Source organism: Paroedura picta, chromosome 15 (genome assembly GCF_049243985.1).
Source record: "Paroedura picta isolate Pp20150507F chromosome 15, Ppicta_v3.0, whole genome shotgun sequence".
Lineage (NCBI taxonomy): Eukaryota > Metazoa > Chordata > Lepidosauria > Squamata > Gekkonidae > Paroedura > Paroedura picta.
The window spans coordinates 17,261,494-17,284,463 of record NC_135383.1 but is presented as its reverse complement, the minus strand read 5'-3'; the positions used below and the strand labels follow the sequence as shown (position 1 = coordinate 17,284,463).

The window sequence follows — 22,970 nt, the reverse complement described above, 5'->3', positions numbered from 1 at the left end:
CTCCGGCTTGTGGAGGTCTGCCGGATGAGCAGTGGTGTGTGTGCGCGTGTGCGTTTGTGTGTGTAGACTTGTGTGCGCAGGGAAGCTGGGCTCTGTCTCCTCAACCCAGCATAGTTCTGGCTCCGTGGCCCATCGTGAGAGATCCAAACGGGGCCAAGATTTTGACCCAAGCCGGAGGATCAGTGTCGGAGCCACTTTTGGGAACGAGAAATATTCAGCTGGGAGTGGTGAAATGAGTGAGGTTCACAGCCAAGGAGTATGCAGGTGAATCAGGCCAAATCCCCTCCTCCGTGGGCACCTCTGGACAGCGCCGGCAGGCCAGTGGTCTTGTCGTCAGTTCAAAACATTTCCTTCCTGCCCTGACTCAAGGCGACCACCAGAGTATCACCAAGTCACCAGGAATCAAGAGACAGCAGTGCAATTAGCAAGGTTTTTTAAAAGCACATGTGTCCTTGCCCACCCTCTGTTCTGGCTGGTTGCCAACTCTGAGCAAACTCTCTGGTTAAAGTACAGGGTCGCACCTGGGAGAGCCAGGACCCCTAGCTGACCCTTCCACACCTTGCCTCAGTGGTCTCCCACAGCCCCAGCTCCTGAGCACTGTGGGGGGTGAGATACTGCAAGGGCTAGCATTTCCGAGGCTGGGGAGAACTATGTGGATCAGAGACCCATGGCCCACTTCCAGTTTATAAACGATTTGTTAAAAGAACAAGAGTTTAAAAAGCAGATCTTCAGCACAGCAGTCAAGTAAAAGGAACCAAAAGACACTGGGTGAAACGCAGTCCTTCTGTCCCTCTGCTAAACATGCCCTATCTGGTGTTAAGTACAGGGCAGGCACCTTTGCTTAAAGAGGTCCCAAAGTCTCATTGCGTTGGTCATGTGTCCAAGATGGCTGCTCCCAAAAGCAAGCTCCTTCCCTGATGATCAGCAGGCGAAGACCAACAGCCAAACCTCCCAAAGGACCCCTTCCTTCCTATGAGCAGGATCATATATACTCTCCTGTCCCCTCCCACAGGAAGCTCCTCACCTAGGAGTTCCGAGAAAAGAAGCTTTCCCTTCCTCCCCCCCCCCCTTCCAGGTACCTGCTTCCTGGCCAGGTCAGTTAACATGTGAAAGGGAAGGTGAACAGATGCTTAGCAGCCACTCCCCCCTCCCCTTCTCCCAGCCCAGAGGAAAAAACTGGGCTTTTGAAATGGCAGTGGGGCATTTTGTCACAGCATGCAACACTTGAATCTGCTGAGATAGTATACCCTCCATAGTCCTGTTTTATGATCTGTTTTAAATTGCATTACATTAAATGACCATATTCTTTTGGTCTCTCATGTATGGACTTCATACAACTTGGTCTGAAAGACTGTAATAAAGTTTGATTGATAGATTACCCTCCGTCAAATGCAGTTTGGAGTAAAACTCAGGTGAACAGCCATGTTGGTTTGAAGCAGCAGAGCTGAATTTGAGTCCAGGGGCTCCTTTGAGACCAACCAAGGTTTGATTCAGGAGAGAGAAGCTTTCATGCACAAGCAAGCTTCTTCAGATACGATGAAACAGAATTTCCTCATTCATACATGCATGACACGTTTTATTAGATCTGAACCCGCGAACTTGGTCACAAATGCTTATCTCTTGAATAAAACTTCACGGGTCTTCCAGGTGCCCTTGGACTCAAGCTTTGCTCTGGAGTAAAACTGTCTCTGTACCCCCACTGAGACCAAGACAAGGAGGGCCGTACCAAGCACGGAGCAAAAAAAACTGGAGACAATTGGTGCCGTGGGAGAATTAATTTTAATTTCCTTTGAGACCCCTGTGCTTCATTCAGGGGGATCTGTAAAATATTGATTGCTGCGGGAAGCGTTCAGACTGGTATTTTACAGATCTTCCCAATGAAGTGTATGCCAAACGCGTAGGGGTCTCAGAGTGAATTAAAATTAATCCTCCCATGGCACCAACTAATATCCTGGTTGTTGTGTTCTCTCATAGACTGTTCCAAGGGACCAGGGATGCCTTGGGGAAAAGCCTGTGATGTGCCGTCTGCTGTGCCGAAGGCCTCATAAGGAGAAGGCTGTCTGAAGAAGAAGAGTTGGCCTTTGTACCCTGCTTTTCTCTACTCAAAGGAGTCCCAAAGCGGCTTACAATCACCTTCCTCTCCCCACAACAGACACCTCGGGGGGCTTGGGAGGCTGGGAGAGTTCTGAGAAAACCGTGAGTGGCCCAAGGTCACCCCAAAGGCCCCCTGTGGCTCAAAACGGCTTGCAGTCGCCTTCCCTTCCTCTCCCCGCAGCAGACACCCTGTGAGTTATTTGAGGCTGAGGGAGCTGTGAAAGAACTGGGACTGGCCCAAGGTCACCCAGCAGGCCTCATGCGGTGGAGGAGCAGGGAATCAAACCCAGTTCTCCAGATTAGAGGTCGCCGCTCATAACCATGACACCACGCTGGCTCGCTCGACCACAGGCCCCTTGTGAGGCAGGTGGGATTGAGAGAGTTCTGAGAGAACTGTGCCTTGCCCCAGGTCACCCAGCAGGCTTCCTGTGGAGAAGTGGGGATTAAAACCGAATTCTCCAGGCTAGAGTCTGCTGCTCTTAATCACTACATCCCGCTGTCTCTCAGTAAAGTAGCTGAGATGTGGGTGGTGCTGGAAGGAGGCGTTGGGCTCTTACAGGCAGCAGGTGCAGCCGTCGAGGTGATGTGCCGGCCCTCCTCTACCTCCTATTAAACCTACCTGAGCCAGGCCCCATTGCCACACCCTCGGGCAACGGGTTCTAAAAGACCATGACGAGCTGTGTTTTTGTTGTTGGTCCTGCACCTGCAGACATATCAACGGGGGGGTTGAGGGGGCGGGAGGCCGAGCTGCAGAATCTGTTACTTAAAAGTTTAAAAAAGCAAACAAAGAACCCCCCCCTCTCCCTTTCCGTACCTGCTCCAGGCATCTTACGATAACTTAAAACACAGCTCATCTTCAGAAGCCAGCATCTAAAACGGCAGCCTATCCAGGGATTTGCTCAGAGAGTCCAAAAATATGATATAACTCTCCGGAACAGCACGAGCCACTAAAATGCCGTCGGCAGCATTGCGGAAGAGCCCCTTCTAAATGTCTCTCCAAGATGCTGCTGTGTGTGTGCATCCTCCAGCCCCACGGTATATCGTTCTCCTCACTCAAGATCTTTGTCCCATCCCAGGTGGGAGAGAAGGGTGGGGAGTGGGCAAGGAGAAGCTGCCACACAGGCAGGTATTGGGAGGGGGAGAGCAGCCTGAGAGCCATGGGAGCGGGGGGGGGGGGGGAAACCATCTCTTTCCACATCATTCATAATGAATAGACCTTATTCATGGCGGTGGGGGGGGGCAGCCTTCAGCCTTCTTCTAAATTTAAAAGCCCCCAAGCGTTGCTGCAGACAGATTTTGTGGGAGTAAATCTGCGAAGCCTGTTTGACTCATAGCAAGAGCAGGCGGGTGCGTAATGGTTGCCTGTGAGCTTTTGAAGCTGCTGGGCTGCTTTCAGGTGTAGCGCAGCCATTCTCTGCTTTCTTTTTAGAAGGGCTTCTCAGGTTCCAGGGGCGGGGGCTGCCGTAGGCTGGCCACTCGCACAACGAGCCAGGCTAAAAAAGGCCTAAGCAAAGAGGGAACGAACTGTGCTCGACGTACCTGGTCTTTGGGATACCCGAGACGGATTTCTAGAACATGCGGCCAACAGAAGCATGTGGTTCGCTCTTTTCCCCTTTGGACGCATTAATTAAGCACACACAAAGGAATGGAGTATATGATTCCTTTTTTTCTTTTCCCCTTGGCAAAGGTCAAACGTTCTAGCAGCTCATGAGAGCATATGTGACAAAAAGGGTATTTCGTGGGCTCGGTTTCCAGGGCCCCCCATAAAGCCCCTTGGGCTCCCCTCCTGGCCCTTTTTCCGTATGTGGCCCCCTTCAAATGGGCAGGGACCATATAGCCCCCATTGAGAATGGCTGGAGCAGAAGGGAAGGGCAGGCGCCTTTCAGAATGGCCGCGTGGGAGCCATCTGATCTCTCTTGACCCGGAAAAGGTTGGGATGGCAGAGACTCAGGTCCCTGAGAAGCAGTGTTGAAAGAATCGGACCTTTGTTCCCCAGCTAGGAAACATATCCAGATTTGGGGCTTATTTCCCTTTCTTATCACCCGTGCTCCTCTTCTTCTGCCAGCGGCCACTTTGGAACGGTTTTAGTGAGGGCTTAGCACAGCCCTTTTGCAGCTGATTGGGTGATACGATCTTCTCGCCCACTCTTTCTTAGCTTGAGAGCCAGCTTGGTGCAGTGGCTAGGAGTGCAGACTTCTAATCCGGCAAGCCAGGTTTGATTCCCCACTCCCCCACATGCAGCCAGCTGGGTGACCTTGGGCTCACTACAGCACTGAGAAAGCTGTTCTGACTGTTCTGTAACATCAGAGCTCTCTCAGCCTCACCCACCTCACAGGGTGTCTGTTGTGGGGAGAGGAATGGGAAGGTGATTGTAAGCCGCTTTGAGACTCCTTCGGGTAGAGAAAAGCGGCATCTAAGAACCAGCTGTTCTTCAGTAGTATCAGGGCTCTCTCAGCCGCATGCAGCCAGCTGGGTGACCTTGGGCTCCCCACAGCACTGAGAAAGCTGTTCTGACTGATCAGTAATCTCAGGGCTCTCTCAGCCTCACCCACCTCACAGGGTGTCTGTAGTCGGGAGAGGAAAGGGAAGGGGAATGTAAGCCGCTTTGAGACTCCTTCGGGTAGAGAAAAACAGCATATAAGAACCAACTCTTCTTCTCCTTCTCCTCGTCCAGAGAGATGCATTTCTCTCTGAATCCCTCAGGAGCGTTAACAAGTTGATTACGGGTTAGAGTGCGTTAGGATACCCTAATGCGGCCCCCATACAAAAACCGTCCTGCCGCTTAGCATCTGTTTAGGATGAAATCCTGCTGGGCGACTCCCTCGGCCGCTGGCACGCCCTGGCCCCCTTGTACACCTCGAAGCACAGGGCGAGGCAGTCATGTTTCCCATCCACCAGCTATCACCAAACCCCTTGCTGGAGCGCAAGTGCGTGGCAGCACCGGCGGCATGGGGCGGGGGAGAAGCCCCAGGAAGTGAGCCGCCACTGCGTGGCTGTCACCCTCCCAGCCCATCATTTTCCTTTTCCATTAGGGTTTGGACCAATAAAGAAGGGGGAAGCGGTGAGGCTTGAAGGCCCCTGCTGCTGCTTGTCATTCTAATGGAGGGGCCTGTTAGCGCGGTGCGGCTGCGGCGCTGATGAATTTCGGCAGTTTGTGCTGCATTAGGAGGCAGAGAAAGGGAGAGAGAAGGGGGATATGCCTCCCACCCCGCCTCCCTCGCTTATCCTCTTGGTGGTAATTAACTTGCAAGGAACGGAGCTTTCCATACCCTCTTGCAAAGAGCAGTTTGCCCTAAAAATTGTTCCAGCATTGCTCTCCCAGGAGAGTCAGAGTGATGGAGCACTGCCTCCTCCTCCTCGTTTTTTAACTCGAGGTCCCTTCGTGCTGCCTTTCAAGGCAGGTAACTTAAAAAAAAAAAAACCCTTAAGACACAGTTGCCGTCACGCTGCTTCCTAGGAGCAGGTGAACGAAGGTCGGAAAGACCAGGCTCAGAGCTGTACCGGTGGGTCAGGTCAACCCGGCCTGGAAATGAGGTACCCGCGGGATTGGGTGCCCTTGTCACATGGCCCTGCTGCCTCCGCCACTGCCACCACCTCAGTAGAATTGTAGGTCAGTTTTCTGCAGAACGGGAGGAGCGTTTGTTTCTCCCCGGAGGTCCATGAGCAACATGGCGCCCTCCCCTCGAGCACAGTCAGCCTGCCCTTGACAAGGCACTACTCCAGAGTCAAATGCCGCTCTTCCGCAGTGTGCTTTCGGAAGCTCACTCCTCCGTCGCTGCCACTGGCTCTCTGACGGTTTCCCCGTGGAAATAAAAAGTCATGGAGGCTTGTCAAGTTTTTGTGCGATGCTCTTCGCACGGGCTCGCTAAAAGGGAGAGATATAGAGGATGGAGGATGGAGCAGAGTTGTTCTCTCTTGCCCTGGAGGGACGGACCAGATCCGGTGGGATGAAATTAATTCAAAAGAAATTCCGTCTCAACATCTGGAAGAAGTTCTTAACAGTTAGAGCGGTTTCTCAGTGGAAAAGGCTTCCTTGGGAGGTGGTGGGTTCTCCAGCTTTGGAAATTTTTAAACAGAGGCTGGGTAGCCATCTGACGGAGAGGCTGATTCTTTGAAGGTTCAAGGGGGTGGCAGGTGACGGTGGATGAGTGACAGGGATGTGAGTGTCCTGCATAATGGAGGGGGTTGGACTAGATGGCCCAGGAGGTCCCTTCCAACTCTATAATTCTATGATTCTAAGGAAGTCTGCGTGCATTTGTGAATCGAGCAATGTGGCCAAAGAAGACAGAGGTGGCACCGCTGAGTAGGAGTGGCTGGGGAGGTGACAGCCATTCGGGAGGGGGGCAGTGGCGGTGGAAGATGGGGCCGGGTTGGAGGGGGAGTCAGGACCACCCTCCCTGCAGCTTGAAGGGCTTGAGTCCCTCCCTCTCCTGGGCACCAAGAGGGGATGGAGGGAGTAGGGTTGCCAAATCCAGGTTGGGAAACTCCAGGAGATTTGGGAGTGGAGCCTGGGGAGGATGGGGACCCACAGAGTGGTCTAATACCACCGGGGCCACCCTCCAAAGCAGCCATTGTTGCAAGGGGAAATGATCTCTGTTGTCTTGGGGAAGAGCTGTAATTCTGGGGGACCTCCCACCTGGAGATTGGCATCCCTACCCAAGTAGCAGCCAGGCATGGGAAAGCAGCAGCAGTGAGAAGCCACATCGGAAGAGGAGGAGGAGGAGAAGAGTTCCTTTTTTTATACTGCTTTTCACTACCCAAAGGAGTTCCAAAGCAGCGTACAAACACCATTCCCTCCCTCTCCCCACAACAGACGCCCGTCCTGTGTGGTGGGTGGGGCTGAGAGAGCTCTAACAGAAGTGGTCAGTGACAATAGCTCTACGGGAACTTTGACTGGCCCAAGGTTACCCAGCTGGCTGTGGGTGGAGGGGGAGCGGGGAATCAAACCACGGATTAGAAGTCGCTGCTCTTAACTGCAGCACCTCGCTGGCTGGAAGAGTGGGGTCCTTTTGGAAGCCTTCCCCTGCGCCCTGGGCAAAATCCATGTCCCCCTTTCTCCTTAGCTTCAGGAATTTCTAGCAGCAGATTGGACTGAGTGTGTGTGTGTGTGTGTGTGTGTGTGTGTGTGTCTAGCAGTTGCCGCAATTGCTCCCCGCTGCTGTGTGCCGGGGAGTAATTTTGCTGCTTAAGCCTCCAGATTGAATTTCTACAGAGTAAACGTCTTGTGCTGGAACATTTTACTAGACAATGTGTGTTTCTCCTGTCCCTGGTATTAAGTATTGATTCTTCCTCAGCAAACTGTCGTTTTTAAGCTGGAGTCAAGTGACTCTGCTGCCGCCGGCTTTTGCTTCTGCAAGGACCGGGCTTTCCCAGGCAAGCCGGGGCACGAAGGGGTGCCGGCGGGACACGTTTCGGCTTCACTCAGCTCCAGGTGCCCCCGCATGCCCCTTCCGCACCCCTCCTTCGCCCCACCTCAACCCCGGCTGCCAGCTGCAGTTGCCAACTCCAGTGACTGGGGGCGGTGGGCCTGTTGGGGACATCTCTGCAGGTCCGCTCACTCGCCCGGACGGATGAGGCCCGTGGCCTGCTGTGGCTGCTGGAGGAAGAGTCTCTCCAGCCCGGAGGCAACGAGGACACCCTTCTGGAACGGCTCTTTGCCTACTACGGGCCGCAGGATGGGGACAAGAAAGGTAAGGGAGCGAGGGACACCTCTCGGCTGAGCACAGGGGTGCTGGTTGCGAACCATGATTTACTTTGGGCTTGGAGAGCATCCAAGTTTTTGAGGTGTAAGCATTTGAGAGTCAATTCTCTCTTTGTTAGATACGAGGTCTGGTGAAAGCCCCAAGTGCAGACTCCTGTCTAATCCAAACTGTGGCTCTCCAGGTGTCCATGGACTACAATTCCCATGAGCCCCTACCAACATGGACTGTTGGCAGGGCCTCATGGGAACTGTAGTCCATGGACATCCAGAGAGCCAAAGTTTGGCTACCCCTGAGGGTGATGTGGAAGACCTTCTGTTGAGACCCTCAAACTCAGCTGCCTGTCAGAGGAGACAGGATTGGCTTGGGCAGGTCTGGGGGGTCTTTCTTGGGACCGAGCAGCTTCGAGCGATGTGCAAATGCCACAGGTGACAAGGACCTTTGGGCATAGGGAACTGCCTCACACCAAGTCAGGAGATGGGTTTGTCCAGCTTGTTTCCTCCCACTGGTGGCAGCTCACCTGCAATGGGAGATCCTGGGGTCCAGGAAAAGGAAGCGCGTGTCCATTGGCGCGTTCTCCCTGAATCCACAGAAAACGCTGCTCCTGCATGTGCTAGGGCATAGCTGGCTGGGGAACCGCTGTGACCATCTTCCCTCTCTGCAGGGCACAACCCCTTGCTACGGAGCAGTAAGCCACGACACTTCTTCCTGGGCCACAGCTATGGCACGAACTGGGTGGAATACGACACAACTGGCTGGCTGAGCTACGTCCGGCAGAATCCCGCCTCCCAGAATGCCTCGCTTCTCCTGCAGGGGTCTCAGAAGTAAGCCCTGAGCACGAAAGGTTTATGGTTTGAGAAAGCAAATGAACCTTTATGTTCTTCTTCTTTTCTTTCTTGGGAGCTGCTCTCTTGCTGGAGATGGACAGTTGTTTTTGGCTCCTAGGTGGGAGTTTCTGAAGAACATGTCCTCTCTTTTTCGACTGGCAAACGTTGAGCGCCTGTCTTACCCGGCCTTCGCCCATCACACACACACACAGGCATCCCTGCCACATTCTCCAAACGGGGGGCGGTTAGCATTACAAGCAGAAAGCTGTGCTCTTCTGTAGACAATCTACAGAACGGTCTCTTTCCTGTCCCTCCAGGAGGATAATCAGCAGCCTCTTTGCGGGCCGAACTGGGACCGGCATGGTGTTGTCCGGGTCCATTGCTGGCCTGGAGGGGGGCTCCCAGCTCGCCCTGCGCAGGGCCACGAGCATGCGGAAGACCTTCACCACCGGGGTGGCGGCCGTGAAGAAGAAGTCGCTCTGCATCCAAATCAAGCTGCAGGTGGTGAGTCTCCGGGCAGCCTGGGCTGATGGGCGAGGGGCTTTGCGTGGAGTCCCCTGAAGTGAAGGTTGTGTGCCCTCCACCGCCACGGCAACCCTTGACCGAGGCTCTTTTCCTGCCGTCCAGGATGCTCTCATCGACACCCTCAAGAAATCCAAGCTCCACTTTGTCCATTGCTTCCTGCCCAAAGCGGACGGCTGGAGCGGGGACCTCAAGGGACCCGGCGCGCGGAGGGTCAGCACAAGTGAGCTGGACCTGCACGGGGAACACTGCGAGGCCGGACTCATGCAGCTGGACGTGCCCCTGCTGAGGGCCCAGATCCGGGGCTCCCGCCTCCTCGATACCCTTCGAATGTACCGGCAAGGTTGGTGCCTCCCCTCCCCTGGGCTTGGCTGAATTGAGCCCATCTGTTAGAAGAAGAAGAAGAGCTGTTTTTATTACCCAAAGGAGTCCCAACGTGGCATACAAACACCTTTCTCTTTCTGTCCCCACAACCAACAATCCTGTGAGGTAGGTGGGGCCGAGAGAGCTCTGAGAGCACTATGACTGGCTCAAGATGACCCGGTTGGAGGAGGAGCGGGGCATCAAGCCCAGTTCTCCAGACTAGAGGCCGCCGCTCTTAACCACGACACCCAGCTGGCTCTCTTAGTTTGGCTGTCTAGGGCAATGCTGTCTCATGTCATTCTGGGGACAGGGTGAGGCTATCAGCATACGGAGGAAGGGGTGACTCACACAGCCCTCACTTCCAGTGATGGCAATCTTGGCAGGGTGGATAGTTATCCTAAAGCGTACAGATAGTTGCCCTGCTTCTTCCTGTTGGACCCCGACATTTCTCTTGGAAGCAGCTCTTCCTGCCTCCTCTTCCTTCTATTATTATTATTATTATTATTATTATTATTATTATTATTATTATTATTATTATTATTATTATTATTATTATTATTATTCTATTTCCTGCCCCTCCCTGCAAGGCTCGTGGCGGGTGACAGTAGCCTTAAAATCCCAATTAAAACTCCCACTAAAAGACTGAGATAGAAGTGATGCCACCCAGTCAAAAACCAAGGGGAGGGGAGGGGCTGTGGTTCACGGGCAGAGTATCTGCCTGGCATGCAGAATCTCCCAGGTTCAATTCCCAGCATCTCCAGGTAAAAGGACCAGGTAGTGGGTGATGGAGAGACGTCAGCCTGAGACCCTGGAGAGCCCCTGCCGGCTTGAATAGATGATACTGGCTGACAGTACTGATGGACCAATAGTCCAATTCAGTCTAGGGCGGCTTCGTGTGTTCATGTGGCAAAAAGGGTGGGGCCACAATGTTATGCAGCCAATCAAATTTGGCCGGGGAGAGGAATGGTGAGCAGGAGCAATCTAAGCCTGGCTTTCTCAGCCAGGGTCTCTTGATGGCCCTCGAAAGGTGTCTGGAATGGGTGGGAGGGAATTTTTACTATATATTTTTAAAAAGTAAGCTAAACATTTATCAGGTGATATGACCATATATGGTCATATCAACCCCCCCAATGCCCAATGATGGGCCTGGAGGGGGTGGGAGGGGAGGGCCCCCAGGGGGGCATGTCCACAGCTCTGCTTCCCAACCCTATTCTGCATGATTATGCCACTTCTGGGGTTTCTCAAAGCCTGAAGAATTTTTCAGGAGTTTCTCAACCGTAAAAAAGGGAAGAAAGGCTGCTCCAAGCGAATGAGTGAGAGTTTCTGCACAGAGAGCCAGAAAAGGAGATCTCTGTTTTGACCTTGGCCAAAAACACTCGTGAACACTCAGGAGCAGTTTTCAGGTGGGCAGCCAGGTCCGCCTACGGCAGAAGAGCAAGATTCGGTTCTATTATCACCTTACAAGACCGACAGGATCTCCAGGGTGTGAGCTTTTGAGAGCCAAAGCCCCCTCCGTCCTTCAGGCGCTACAGGATTCGAATCCTGCTCATGAATAGTCAGCCTGCATGCTCTCTGCTCCTCAATCGCTTCTCTCCTCCACCCCACCACTGGAGAGAGCTGCAGCAGGCACTCCCTAATGCCCGCCCCCCCGGGAAAGACCCCCGCCGGAGCACATCGGCTGCATTCATCCCTCCGAACAACGCACAGTGGAATTGGTGTTTATTATTTCAAAACCAGGTTGTTAGTGCTCTGAAGCAAGATCAATGTTGTGCACGGAACCGAGGATCAATGGCCCAGCAGGGGAGGGAAGGGGGCTCAGTGGCCCGGTCGATGGTGCTGATGATTAATTAAGACCTGAAGAATCAACACTGCTATCCTGGCCCATAAATTTAATTGCAATGCGTAGACAGTCGATAGGCAAATCCATTCTGGTTCTTGGAAAAGCCTGTGTCGCCAGGAGGTGTAGTAACACAGATTGTCGTGTGCAGCAGAGGGTTGCAGGGTGCATCCCCCCCCCTTGACAAGTCTCTCTTGCGTGTCTCTCTGGCTCTTTGGCAGGCCGTTCTCTTTCTAGCATGCTCTCTAGGAGGAGAGGCGCGGAGGGCTATTTTTAACCTGCATGAGAGGATTCCCCAGCGAGGGCAAGCGAAGTGCACTTGAGGCCAAGGAGGCACAGATCTAAAGTCACTTTGGAAAGAGGGATCTCTGCCGCTGCACGGCTGGCTTATGGTCCTGGGAAACAAGGGCTCTGGATCTTGACCAGTGGGATTCACCACCAGCACTCTAGAGACCAGCATGGCTACCTTCTGAAATTACTTTGACCAGTAATAGCCATAGAATCAGAGATTTCAGTGGGATCCACAGATCCTCTAGGCTGGTATTTTTCAAAAGGGGATCCAGAGGCTCCTGGAGCTGGGGGGGGGGGGTCCACATGTATATTCTCTGAGTCCCTTGCTGTTATGAGCTGAGGGGGGAGTTCATTCATTCATTCATTCATTCATTCATTCATCCATCCATCCATCCATCCATCCATCCATCCATCCATCCATCCATCCATCCATCCATCCATCCATCCATCCATCCATCCATCCATCCATCCATCCATCCATCCATATACAGCCCTCCCTGAAGGCTCTGCATGCCCACCTGGCTAATGTGAAATGGGGCCATGATTCATCAGTTCTAGGGATGAGGGCAGAATTGGCTCTGCTTTCTTTTGCAGACTGGGGCTCATGCAGCTGCTGCCGCCTACAGTCAGGACATGTCAGATTTCTAGCCATGCTGACTGGTCCCTGGCAACCCGTAGCTGAGCCCCACGTAGCATTAATTGAGTGGCATCAAAAGAGGCACAGTCCGAATGCCCTTGTCATAGTAGTCGTTGGCAGAAAGTGTTGTTGGGTCCCAGCTCATCCACAAGGGCTCCTCTTGGGGCTTTGAAGGCAAGAGATAGGACACTGCATTCAAGCAAGAAAAATCTGCCCAGGTTCCCCAGCCCTAAGGAGATTAAACTGGCCTCAACCAAAGCCAGGGTCTTCTTGCCCCTGGCCCCAGTCTGGTGGAACACTGTCAGACTACGTAAGAGCCCTGCGGGACCTCCGAAAGTTATGCAGGGCTTGCGAGGCATAGCTATTCCAGTGAGCCCATGGTTGAGGCTTGCCTGACCCCCAACAAGTGGAGTTGTTGCCCTTTAGTTCTGAACGATCCCCTTCCCTCCCGATGCCACAGTCGATTTTAATAATTCAATGTTTATTGTTAATTTATGATTTTAACGTATCAGGTTTCAATGTCCGTGTTTTAATGTTATCGTATTAATCTGAAATCATTTTAAATTTTATTTTGGATCTGGACTATGAAACGTAAACCGCTCTGAGTTCCCAAAGATAGGGCAGACTACAAATCCCATGCTCCTGAACATCATCCCATCTAAGTACGAATCAGGGCCGCCCGTGTTTGGTGTCTGAGATCTGAGAAGACTGGGCAAGGCTGGGCCGATACTCCCCATATAAAATCAAATTGGATTTCGCTCAGCGAAATGGATTTCGGCACAGTGGATTTTGGCACAGGGATGGAGAGGCGATGCTCTGGTGCGCCCCTGAAAGGGGCCATCTGGTGCATGATGTTTGCCCCTGGAGGTGAGAAGATTTTTGAATGAAAATGGGGCTCGCTGGTTAAAGAAACTTCTGAAACGGGCTTTGAGGAACCCCAGAGGTGGTGTGTTTGTGCAGAATAGGATTGGGAAGCAGTGCTGTGGACACGCCCACCACTTCCCACCCCCTCCCGGCCCATCATTGGCCATTTGGAGGGGGCCAGGGGGTTCGACCTGACCATAGATGATCATGTCACCCAATAAATGTTTAACACCTCATAAAAACCAACTCCCACCCATTCAGGAAACCCACCCAGGGCTGTCAAGAAACCCTGGCTGAGAAAGCCAACTGTAGATTCTAAAAGCCCTGCACAAAGTAGATGCCCTGTCCGTCAGTATAAGGCAGCTTTGTGTGTTTGCGGGTAGTTGAAGCAGTACAAAAAGTTGCATTCGGGCTCCGCTTCTCTTCAAATCCTGGAGCATAACATGGGGACGCTGCTGGGATGCAGCTTGTCACCCTGTTGTTTTCCGAATGTGTGTGTTTCATTGCCGAGCTGTGGGCCTTGCCTCATCCTACGGGAGATCCTCTGCAAGTCCGCAGGACTCTTGTCTGTTCGGAGTCCACCGCCAAGGAAAAGAGAGGCATGCTGAATGCTGCCTGTCAAAAACCTCCAGGGAGTTTCTTCTCTCTTTTGCTGTGTCTCAAATCACTCCCCGGTGGATATTGCCAAGCCAGCCAACTTGTTCTCCCCCCCCCCCCCCCCATGCCAGGGAAGCCTCTTCTCTTCTTTTTGTGACTATATTTGGAAATCTCTGGGACAGGGGCAGGCGGTCAGCCTGTCTGAGAAAGAACCAGCTAGAAATTTGCAAGCGAGGCGTGCTCTCAAAATCCATTCCTTGGTGCCTGCACTTCCCTGGTGTTCTTGTAACCAGCGGCAGACGGGTGTCTGAATGTGGAGAAGGGAGCTGGGTCTTCTCTGGAACTCTTTCCTACAACTATTCTTGCTCTCCCTCCAAGCCACCAGAAGAGAATCTTTGGCAGCAGATTCCGTTTTGCAATGTGTGAGCCGTCGTTCCCTTTAGAGCAGGGGTAGTCAACCGTGGTCCTCCAGATGTCCATGGACTACAATTCCCACGAGCCCCTGCCAGCAAACGCTGGCAGGGGCTCGTGGGAATTGTAGTCCATGGAAATCTGGAGGACCACAGGTTGACTACCCCTGCTTTAGAGGCCTTTGCAAAGGGGATCGGTCTGTCTGCGGCTGTGGGTCTGACCAAAGCTGCATGTACGGCCTCCCTCTGACTATCACATGCTGGGATCAGACAGCAAACAGCGTCTTCTGCCTTCGTATCTCGCTTGTGAGTTCTCCAAAGCTGTCTGAAAGGCTGGCCTAACAGACCTTTGGTTTGACCCAGTACTCGTTGCACGGCTGACATTCACCAACTTCTGTAGAAATAGTGATTTCCACACCCCCCCTCCTCTCTCTCGCTGCCTCCCCACACTGGCCATTATGGATGCCTATCAATCTCTCACCCTCTCCTGGCTTTCCGCAAACTATGCAAAACGGAATCACTCAGGAGGGCTTTTCTGCCCAGCTAATAGGTTCACCCTGGTCAAAACGGTTTGCAGAGTTACTTGGATAATTGATAAAGGATTGTAGTATATATGGCAGCCTTTCTGCACTTTTTTACCATTGAGAAACGCCTGAAACATGCTTCAGGCTTTGAGAAACCCTAGAAGTGGTGCGATCAGGCAGACTATGGTTGGGAAGCAGAGCTGGGTACATACCCACCTGGGGCCCCTCCCCTTCCCATCCCCTCCAGGCGTATCATTGGCCATTTTGGGAGGGAGGGAGGGTCAAAATGAATATATATTGTAATTGTTGTTGTTAGGTATGAAGTCGTTTCTGACCCATCGCGACCCCATGGACAATGATGCTCCAGGCCTTCCTGTCCTCTACCATTCCCCGGAGTCCATTTGAGTTTGCACCTACTGCTTCAGTGACTCCATCCAGCCACCTCATTCTCTGTCGTCCCCTTCTTCTTTTGCCCTCGGTCGCTCCCAGCATTAGGCTCTTCTCCAGGGAGTCCTTCCTTCTCATGAGGTGGCCAAAGTATTTGAGTTTCATCTTCAGGATCTGGCCTTGTAAAGAGCAGTCAGGGCTGATCTCCTCTAGGACTGACCGGTTTGTTCGCCTTGCAGTCCAAGGGACTCGCAAGAGTCTTCTCCAGCACCAGAGTTCAAAAGCCTCAATTCTTTGACGCTCAGCCTTCCCTATGGTCCAACTCTCGCAGCCATACATTGCACCTGGGAATACCATAACCTTGACTAAACGCACTTTTGTTGGCAGGGTGATGTCTCTGCTTTTTAGGATGCTTCCAGAAGGGAGTTAAAACAATTCTGCAGGGCCTGTAAAATAGAACACTTCCTCTGAGCTTTTGTTTGAGGCCAATGAACCAACACACCGACCGGAGCTCCCAGAAACCTTCCCTACCACCAGCTGTGCCCAATAGAAACAGCACTACCAGTGTTCAGTTAACAGTCAAACGTTGTGCTACCACAAGTTATAACATCATAACGCTGAATGTTAGCTTGTTTGCTAATGCCAAAACGTTACGGGTTCATTGTTCACATTTGTTAACGCAATCCAGTATCGTGCTGTGCCACAGCGATTGTAAGCTCCGAGTCTTCACTGTAAACAACCCTGAGCTGCAAGGAAAGGCAGATTAGAAATGGAATGAATGAATGAATGAATGAATGAATGAATGAATGAATGAATGAATGAATGAATGAATCCCATCCATGTGGGAAACCCTTCCAGGGCCATCAAGAAACCCCAGGGTTTCACAAAACCATGGTTGAGAAAGGGGATGGCGTGTTAAATGCTGCTGCATACAACGTACTGAAAGAAGGATCCTATTGTGTAATTGTGCAGTGTTTACTGTGCCATGTGAATACTTGTGCTGTGCTTCAGTTCTGTCTTTTAGCTCAGGGGTAGTCAACCTGTTTGACTACCCCTGTTTTAGCTCTCTGGTTGGTCCCAGAATTCTACAGCCCTAAGCCTACTGCCCTGTTTATTGAACTTCCCGTTTTGTTAGTTGTATTGATTGTAATTGGCTCTGAGCCCTTGTAATAAAGGAGGACTGTAAACAGCATCAATGAAAATCATATCAACCCCCTCCCCAATCAACTTCTAAACTTGATACAGAAACTTAATAGGCTAACCAGGCCCCTGTGGCCCTGCGCTATCCGGAAACTTGTGGGCTTGGTTCTCTGTGCTGCCCCAGAAGCTGGGCTCTTTTGGCCTTTGGTGCTGTGGGCCCAGGCCTGCCTGCCTCACTGGCCCGTTTCCAGTTATACTCCGGAGGGTTCCCAGGAGGGCACCAAGTGCTGTGCGCTGTCTGGAGAACAAGAGACTCCTGCTGCTGAGTTGCTTTGGGAGCACAGTCTCCTCCGAGTCTCCTTGTTCTGGGCAGATTATATTAACCACCCCTTTCTTTGTATGATTCTGCAGGCTACCCCGATCACATGGTCTTTGCAGAATTCCGGCGGCGATTCGATGTCCTGGCCCCACACCTGACGAAGAAACACGGGCGCAATTACATCGTCATGGATGAGAAGCGGGTACCTTGGGGCAGGGGGCGGAGGGCCAGATGCTAAATCCGCCCACCAGTAAACAGAGGAGGGGGGAGAGAATGAGAAATTGCAGCTGGGGTCTTCTGGGGCTAAGCCACCAGGGAGGCAAGGGTGGTGGTGGTGGGATTCTGCAGTTTCTGTCCGGGAGGGAGCAGCAGGGGACATGCAGTGATTGATATTTTCTGTTCTCCAAGGCGGTGGAGGAGCTCTTGGAATCGCTGGAACAGGAAAAGAGCAGCTTTCACATGGGCTTGAGCCGGGTAAGTGCATCTGCCGTCTTTGGGGCAAAGCTGTCCTTCTCTGCAGGGGTATCATTAAGCCTCTGCACGCTGGGGGTAATATACCATCCAGGCAGAGAAGGAGAAGGGAAGGGAAGGGAAGAGAGAGCACAAATTTGGGGTGAAAGAATTGGGGGGGGGTGGATGCCTATCCTCATAGTGGCACCTTGACAGCCGGTGTGGTGTCCTGGTTAAGAGTGGCGGCCTGTAATCGGGAGAACTTGGTTTGATTCCCCGCTCCTCCACATGCAGCCTGCTGGGGAGAAGTTGTTGTTGTTAGGTGCGAAGTTGTGTCCAACCCATCGTGACCCCATGGACAATGATCCTCCCATTTGGAACTGTCCATAGAGTTTTCATGGCAAAGATACTGGAGTGGTTTGCCATTTCCTTCTCCAGTGGATCTCCTTTTGTCAGAGCTCTCAGCTATGACCTGTCCGTCTTGGGTGGCCCTGCACGGCATAGCTCATAGCTTCACTGAACTATGCAAGCCCCCTTGCCATGGCAAGGCAGCGATCCTTGAAGGGGAAGAAGAAGGGAAGGCAATTGTAAGCTGCTTGGAGACTCCTTTGGATAGTCAAACGCGGGGTACAAAATACTAGCTCTTCTTCTTGAGACCCAGCTTGGTGCAGTGGTTAAAAGCAACAACCTCTAATCTGGAGGGCCAGGTTTAGTCCCCCACTCCACCTTCGCATGAAGCCAGCTGGGTCACCTCTGACCAGTCTCAGTTCTCTCAGAGCTCTCTCAGCCCCACCTACCTCACAGGGTTTCTGTTGTGGGGAAAGGAAGGTCAGACTTTTCCAGTCCTGGCCCCGACCTGGTAGAATGAGCTCCCAGAAGAGCTGAGGGCCCTGACGGAGCTGTCAGTGTTCCCCAGGGCCTGTAATATGAGCTCTTTCTCCAGCCATTTGGTTGAGGCCGGGCCAGGAAGATCTGGTCTCTCCCTATATAGGCCCCTGTAGAGGTACAGCGTTAGGTCAGCTGGGCAGGGGCGGCTCACCCAAGGACGATAGTGGATATTGGGGACCGGTGTGCCCTGGTGTTATAGGCTGTGGTCAGGGTAGGGTGAGGGATATAGATTATTTTACCCACCATCGAGGGCTATTGTTGTTTCTGTTTTATGGGGTTTTATTCTTGTATTGTAAACCGGACTGGTTTTGGGAGTGGCAGTGGATAAATCCAATTAATAAATAATAAATAGACGATTGTCAGCCACTGAATCTTCTTCAGATAGTAAACAGTGGGGTACAAAACTCCAGCTGTTTTTTCACTACTACTACTAGAGCCAGCTTGGTGTAGTGGCTAGGAGTGCGGACTTCTAATCTGGCGAGCCAGGTTTGATTCCCCGCTTCTCCTTTACATGCAGCCGGCAGGGTGACCTTGGCCTTCCACTGCACTGATAAAGCTGTTCTGACCCAGCAGTAATAGAGACCCAGCTCTCTCAGCCTGTGTCTGTAGGGGGGAGAGGAAAGGGAAGGCAACTGTAAGCCGCTTTGAGACTCGTTCAGGTAGAGAAAAGCGGCATATAAGAACCAACTCTTCTTCTTCGGTAATATCAGGGCTCTCTCAGCCTCACCCACCTCACAGGATGTCTGTTGTGGGGAGAGGAGAGACAAATGTAAACCACTTGGAGACTCCTTCTTCTACTAACAGATGGGCTGCTGGCGGGGGGGGGGGGGAGCTCCCCCATGCTCATTCAACTGAGTCCCTGGGAAGGGAGGTGCCAACCTTGCTGGTATATTCAGAGGTTATTAAGGAGGCATGCAGGTGATTGTAAGCCACTTTGAGACTCCTTCGGGTAGTAAAGGGCAAAACATAATACCAGCTATTCTTTTCCTAGCAGTGCCCCCATAAATAGAGGCTTATTGGGGGGCCAAATTTGCAAACCTTTCCATGCTCAGCAGAAACGCCCCAACCCCTTTTTAAATAGGTCTTTTGGCATATGGGGGGGGGGCTTTTTTTTTTATTCCCCCAGTTAGAGCATTTTGCTGCTACTAGGCTGCTCCGGAATACTTTCCACCCGCTGAGTATTTCATTTGCAGAGCCTGCGTTTGAGTCTTTTATCTGCGGCGAGATAGCTTTGGTGGTTTATTGTCTTAATTGACTTTTGCGAGGCGCTTTGGAGGCCTTCTGTAGACATGCCGGGGTGTGAACATTTTTTGCAAAAAACAAATGGGGCCGCACGCTGCTGCTCGGCCGTTCCGGGGCAGCAGGGAACCTTCCCTGTCTCTCTGCTAATGCGTGGGGACAGCCTGGCCCAGGCAGGCAGGAGAGCACAGGAGAGGCTTGTCACAACGATTCTGCATGTTCCCGAAGCCTGCAAATTCAAAGTGAAGAGAGGAGAGGTCTGACTGAACTGTGCACACTTCCTCCCGCTCCAGTCCTTTGTAGAACATCCGTGTGAAATGGGTACCCTGGCACACAGGGAAGCTCGGAAGAGAGCTGTGGCTGGGGGCAATCACTGGGGTTCACGTGACCCTGTTCTTACCATTCCTCGCAACCCAAGCAGTCAGGGATCCTGAGAGGTGACCAGGGGATGGCAGGCTCACAGCTGAGCAGGCCCTGGAGTTGGTTCTGGGCCCGGTTCTGCGAGGCCCCATTTCTCTGTGCTACCTGTAAGAGTTGGCCGGGAGTGGGTGGGTGTACTGCCCTTCCCTACCTCTTGCCCAGGGAGCCTCTTGTTGTCCTTGAGGGGAGGGGGACGGTAGCAATGAGAGCCCCCTGCAGAGCCTTCGTTTTATTCACTGAACACATTTTCACGCCTCCTTGCCACCGGAAGAGGGTTCCCACGGTGGTGAACATGAAACATTTCAGCATTAAGCTGCAGTGAAAGAAATGGGGTGTGTGTCTGTGTGTGTGTGTGGGTGGGTGGGGGGGAAGTGCCATCAGGTTGCCGCTGGTTTATGGCCACCTGTTGCAACCTTGGCTTCCGGGGTGGTCTCCCATCCGACTGCTAACCTGGGCCAACGTGCCTTGACACAGGCACAGGGCTTCTCTTCTGGGTTGGGAGCCTGGTTCCCAACTTGGAGGCCTTTGCACATCCCCAAGTGAGAAATACTAATTCTGCCAAGGCCTCAGTAAGCCCGGGGGGGTTCCAGCATCACTCCCTCCCCAGATCGGGTGGTATATGGCAACCGATTATACACTTGGCCCTCCAGTTTGGTGTAGTGGTTAGGAGTGCGGACTTCTAATCTGGCATGCTGGGTTCGATTCTGCGCTCCCCCACATGCAACCAGCTGGGTGACCTTGGGCTCGCCACGGCACTGATAAAAATTGTTCTGACCGGGCAGTGATATCAGGGCTCTCTCAGCCTCACCCACCCCACAGGGTGTCTGTTGTGGGGAGAGAAAAGGGAAGGCGACTGTAAGCCGCTTTGAGCCTCCTTTGGGTAGGGAAAAGCGGCATATAAGAACCAACTTCTTCTTCTTCTTCTTCTTCTGTTCACCTTCAGGCTGTGCCTGCCCTCAAACTGGGAACTGAGCCTCTGCCCTTTCCTTGACCTCCTTCTCCTCTCCCCTCACCCCCCACAGGTCTTTTTCCGGGCAGGAACATTGGCCAAGTTGGAGGAGCAGCGGGATAAACAGATGAGCAGAAACATCACCCTTTTCCAGGCCGCCTGCCGGGGCTTTCTTGCTCGCCAGCAGTTCAAGAAGAGGAAGGTAGGCTGCGGAGGGAAAGCGTGCGCACGCCCTAGCTCAGCCTTCCCCGGTCCCCTTTTTGCATTTACATAGCATGCCTCTGACTCCCTGACTTAGCCAAACATGGGCAGCTCTGCCTCCCACGTGCCCATCAGAATCCCAGGCTCTCCCTGCCTCTGCCGGGAGTGCAGCTGGGACTCCCCGAGCCTGGGGAGGAGGTGGCACTCAAACCTTTACACAGGTATGGAAGCTTTCTCTCTCTGCGCGTCTTGGGTTTTGTGTGTACGCTTCTCTTCACCGCGTAAGCCAAGGGGAGAGGGCTTTGCTCTCCTTCCCCGGAAAAAGCATCACCAAGCAAGGATATTGTGAAGCTAGGTTACTAAGGGGAGGTCGGCCTGTTTGGAAGAGCTCTCTGACGCAGCATGTCAGCTGCACGAGAGCCAGTGTTGCGCAGTGGATAAATGATCGGGAGAACCAGGTTTGATTTCCCAACTCCTCCTCTGCATGCAGCCAGCTGGGCGACCTTGGGTTAGTTACAGTTCTCGTTGAGCTGTTCTCACAGAGCAGTTCTCTCAGAGCTCTCTCAGCCCCACTTACCTCACAGGGTGTCCATTGTGGGTGAGGAAGGAATGGTTTTTGTAAGCTGCTTTGGGACACCTCCTCCTTCTCCTTCTTTGTCTCCTCCTCCTCTTCTTCTCCTTCTCCTTCTCTTTCTTCTCCTCCTCCCCCTCCTTTTTATTGGGAGGTACTTTTGAGGTTGGGGTGGTCTGACGCACTGGGCTCTCCTTGGGGGCAGTTGTGCCTTGTTTTGTTTTCGGTCCTCCCAGCACCAGGTTCCACCCACCACCCGGCTCTCCTTCTCCCCCCTTGGCAAAGCCTTCAGCGTTGCTCTTCTGTAGCTCTCCCCCCCCCCTCCTTGGTGGCAAGCTTGTTTCAGAGGAAACCTTGCGTTTTGACTATTGCCTTGTGCAGCCACGGGTACGCTCACACCCTGATACAGTTGTGTTAGGAGATCTTTCTCCTGGCTTGGGATCCTCTTGTCCTCCTGGAGTTGGATAAGGAAGCGCCTGGGGCAGCGCAGGTTCCGTTCCCTGTTGGGGGATCCCTCTCTGTGGGGTGAGCCTCTCTGGGGCAAGTGATGCAGAGGTGCCTCCCCAGCATCTTTGGCAGCTTCAGTTTGGATCTTTGGCTTTTTGGGTGTCCAAACCAGAAAATGTTCCTTTAGGCAGTCCACAGGACATCGTCTCCTAATTGTCCACTTCTTGGAATGACAATAGTCTAAATGCCCTTGGTTGCCCTGTGGCTAGGAAAGAGGCACATTGCTTTAGGATGCTCTGGGCTGATCCTGCGTTGAGCAGGGGGTTGGACTAGATGGCCTGTATGGCCCCTTCCAACTCTATGATTCTGTGATTCTGTGATTGCTGAAGATCCTCACCTGGGGCTCCGTTTTCCTCGCCTCTTCCACAGTGGTGGGTGCCGGTCTTCCTTCCCCACCCCACCAGTGTGCTTTTCGGGAGCCTTTTTTCTTATTGAGCCTGGCAAGATCGCTACAGGGTAAGGACATCCCAGCGATCTGTTGCCACAGTCTACTAGTTCCCCTGAAACCCCAGCTGTTGCTTTAAAAAAACAACAACAACCAAACCTGTCCCTTTTCATTGCAGAGCTGCCATGAAAACGACTTTCTTTTTTTTTTTTTTCCCTAATGAAATCTGAGGATTCAGAGGAATGAGTAGATTGCAGCAATACATCATTATGATGTTCCTGCTCTGTAGCAGTCTGGCAATTTCTGATTTATTTAAAAAGCCCCCTGGTGGTATGGGGGGGGGGCTGGATGGCGAGGGCAGGGCAGAGGCAAGGAAAGTGTGAGGGAAACCGTCCCATGTGCTGGCAGAGTTTATATATGCAGAGAGAGCCAAGCACCAGGCTGCTTGAAGAATAGAATCGTTTTTATTCGCAGAAGAGAAATAACTATGTACTGCTTAGAAAGAGGGAGGTAGAGATGTATATAATGGTTAGCTGTTGTCCGCAGTCACTCTTTCTATTCAGCTGCTGTTCTGGAGGCAAGCTGGGAGGATTGCTGAGGATTCCCAAATTACCTCCTCCAGTTTCTTGATTGGCTCAAGTGAAAACTTCCTGTTTTTTGAAGTGAGTTCAAAAAACAGGAAGTTTACAGTTGAGCCAATCAGGAAACCGGAGGTGATAATTTGGGAATCCTCAGCAAGTTCTTTACTTATCTGTGCTAAATATGCATCTCCTCTAATGCCCCCTGCAGGATATTCTGTATGTTCTGCTGAATTCTGCACACTGCAGATCTTGCGAATTGCAACCCCTA

The 22,970-nt window shown here is 52.5% G+C and overlaps 1 protein-coding gene across 13 annotated transcripts in view; it reads left to right on the top strand.

Annotated features, from left to right (window-relative positions):
• MYO18A (myosin XVIIIA) overlaps positions 1–22,970 on the top strand; it is a 144,978-nt gene that overhangs the window by 71,178 nt on the left and 50,830 nt on the right. For all 13 annotated transcript variants that reach the window (XM_077312283.1, XM_077312284.1, XM_077312274.1 and 10 more), the window contains 7 exons: positions 7,643–7,784; positions 8,458–8,617; positions 8,938–9,124; positions 9,248–9,485; positions 16,604–16,713; positions 16,920–16,985; positions 20,531–20,659. In XM_077312283.1, the coding sequence (XP_077168398.1) occupies positions 7,643–7,784; positions 8,458–8,617; positions 8,938–9,124; positions 9,248–9,485; positions 16,604–16,713; positions 16,920–16,985; positions 20,531–20,659 (1,032 nt within the window). The remainder of the gene's footprint in view (positions 1–7,642; positions 7,785–8,457; positions 8,618–8,937; positions 9,125–9,247; positions 9,486–16,603; positions 16,714–16,919; positions 16,986–20,530; positions 20,660–22,970) is intronic.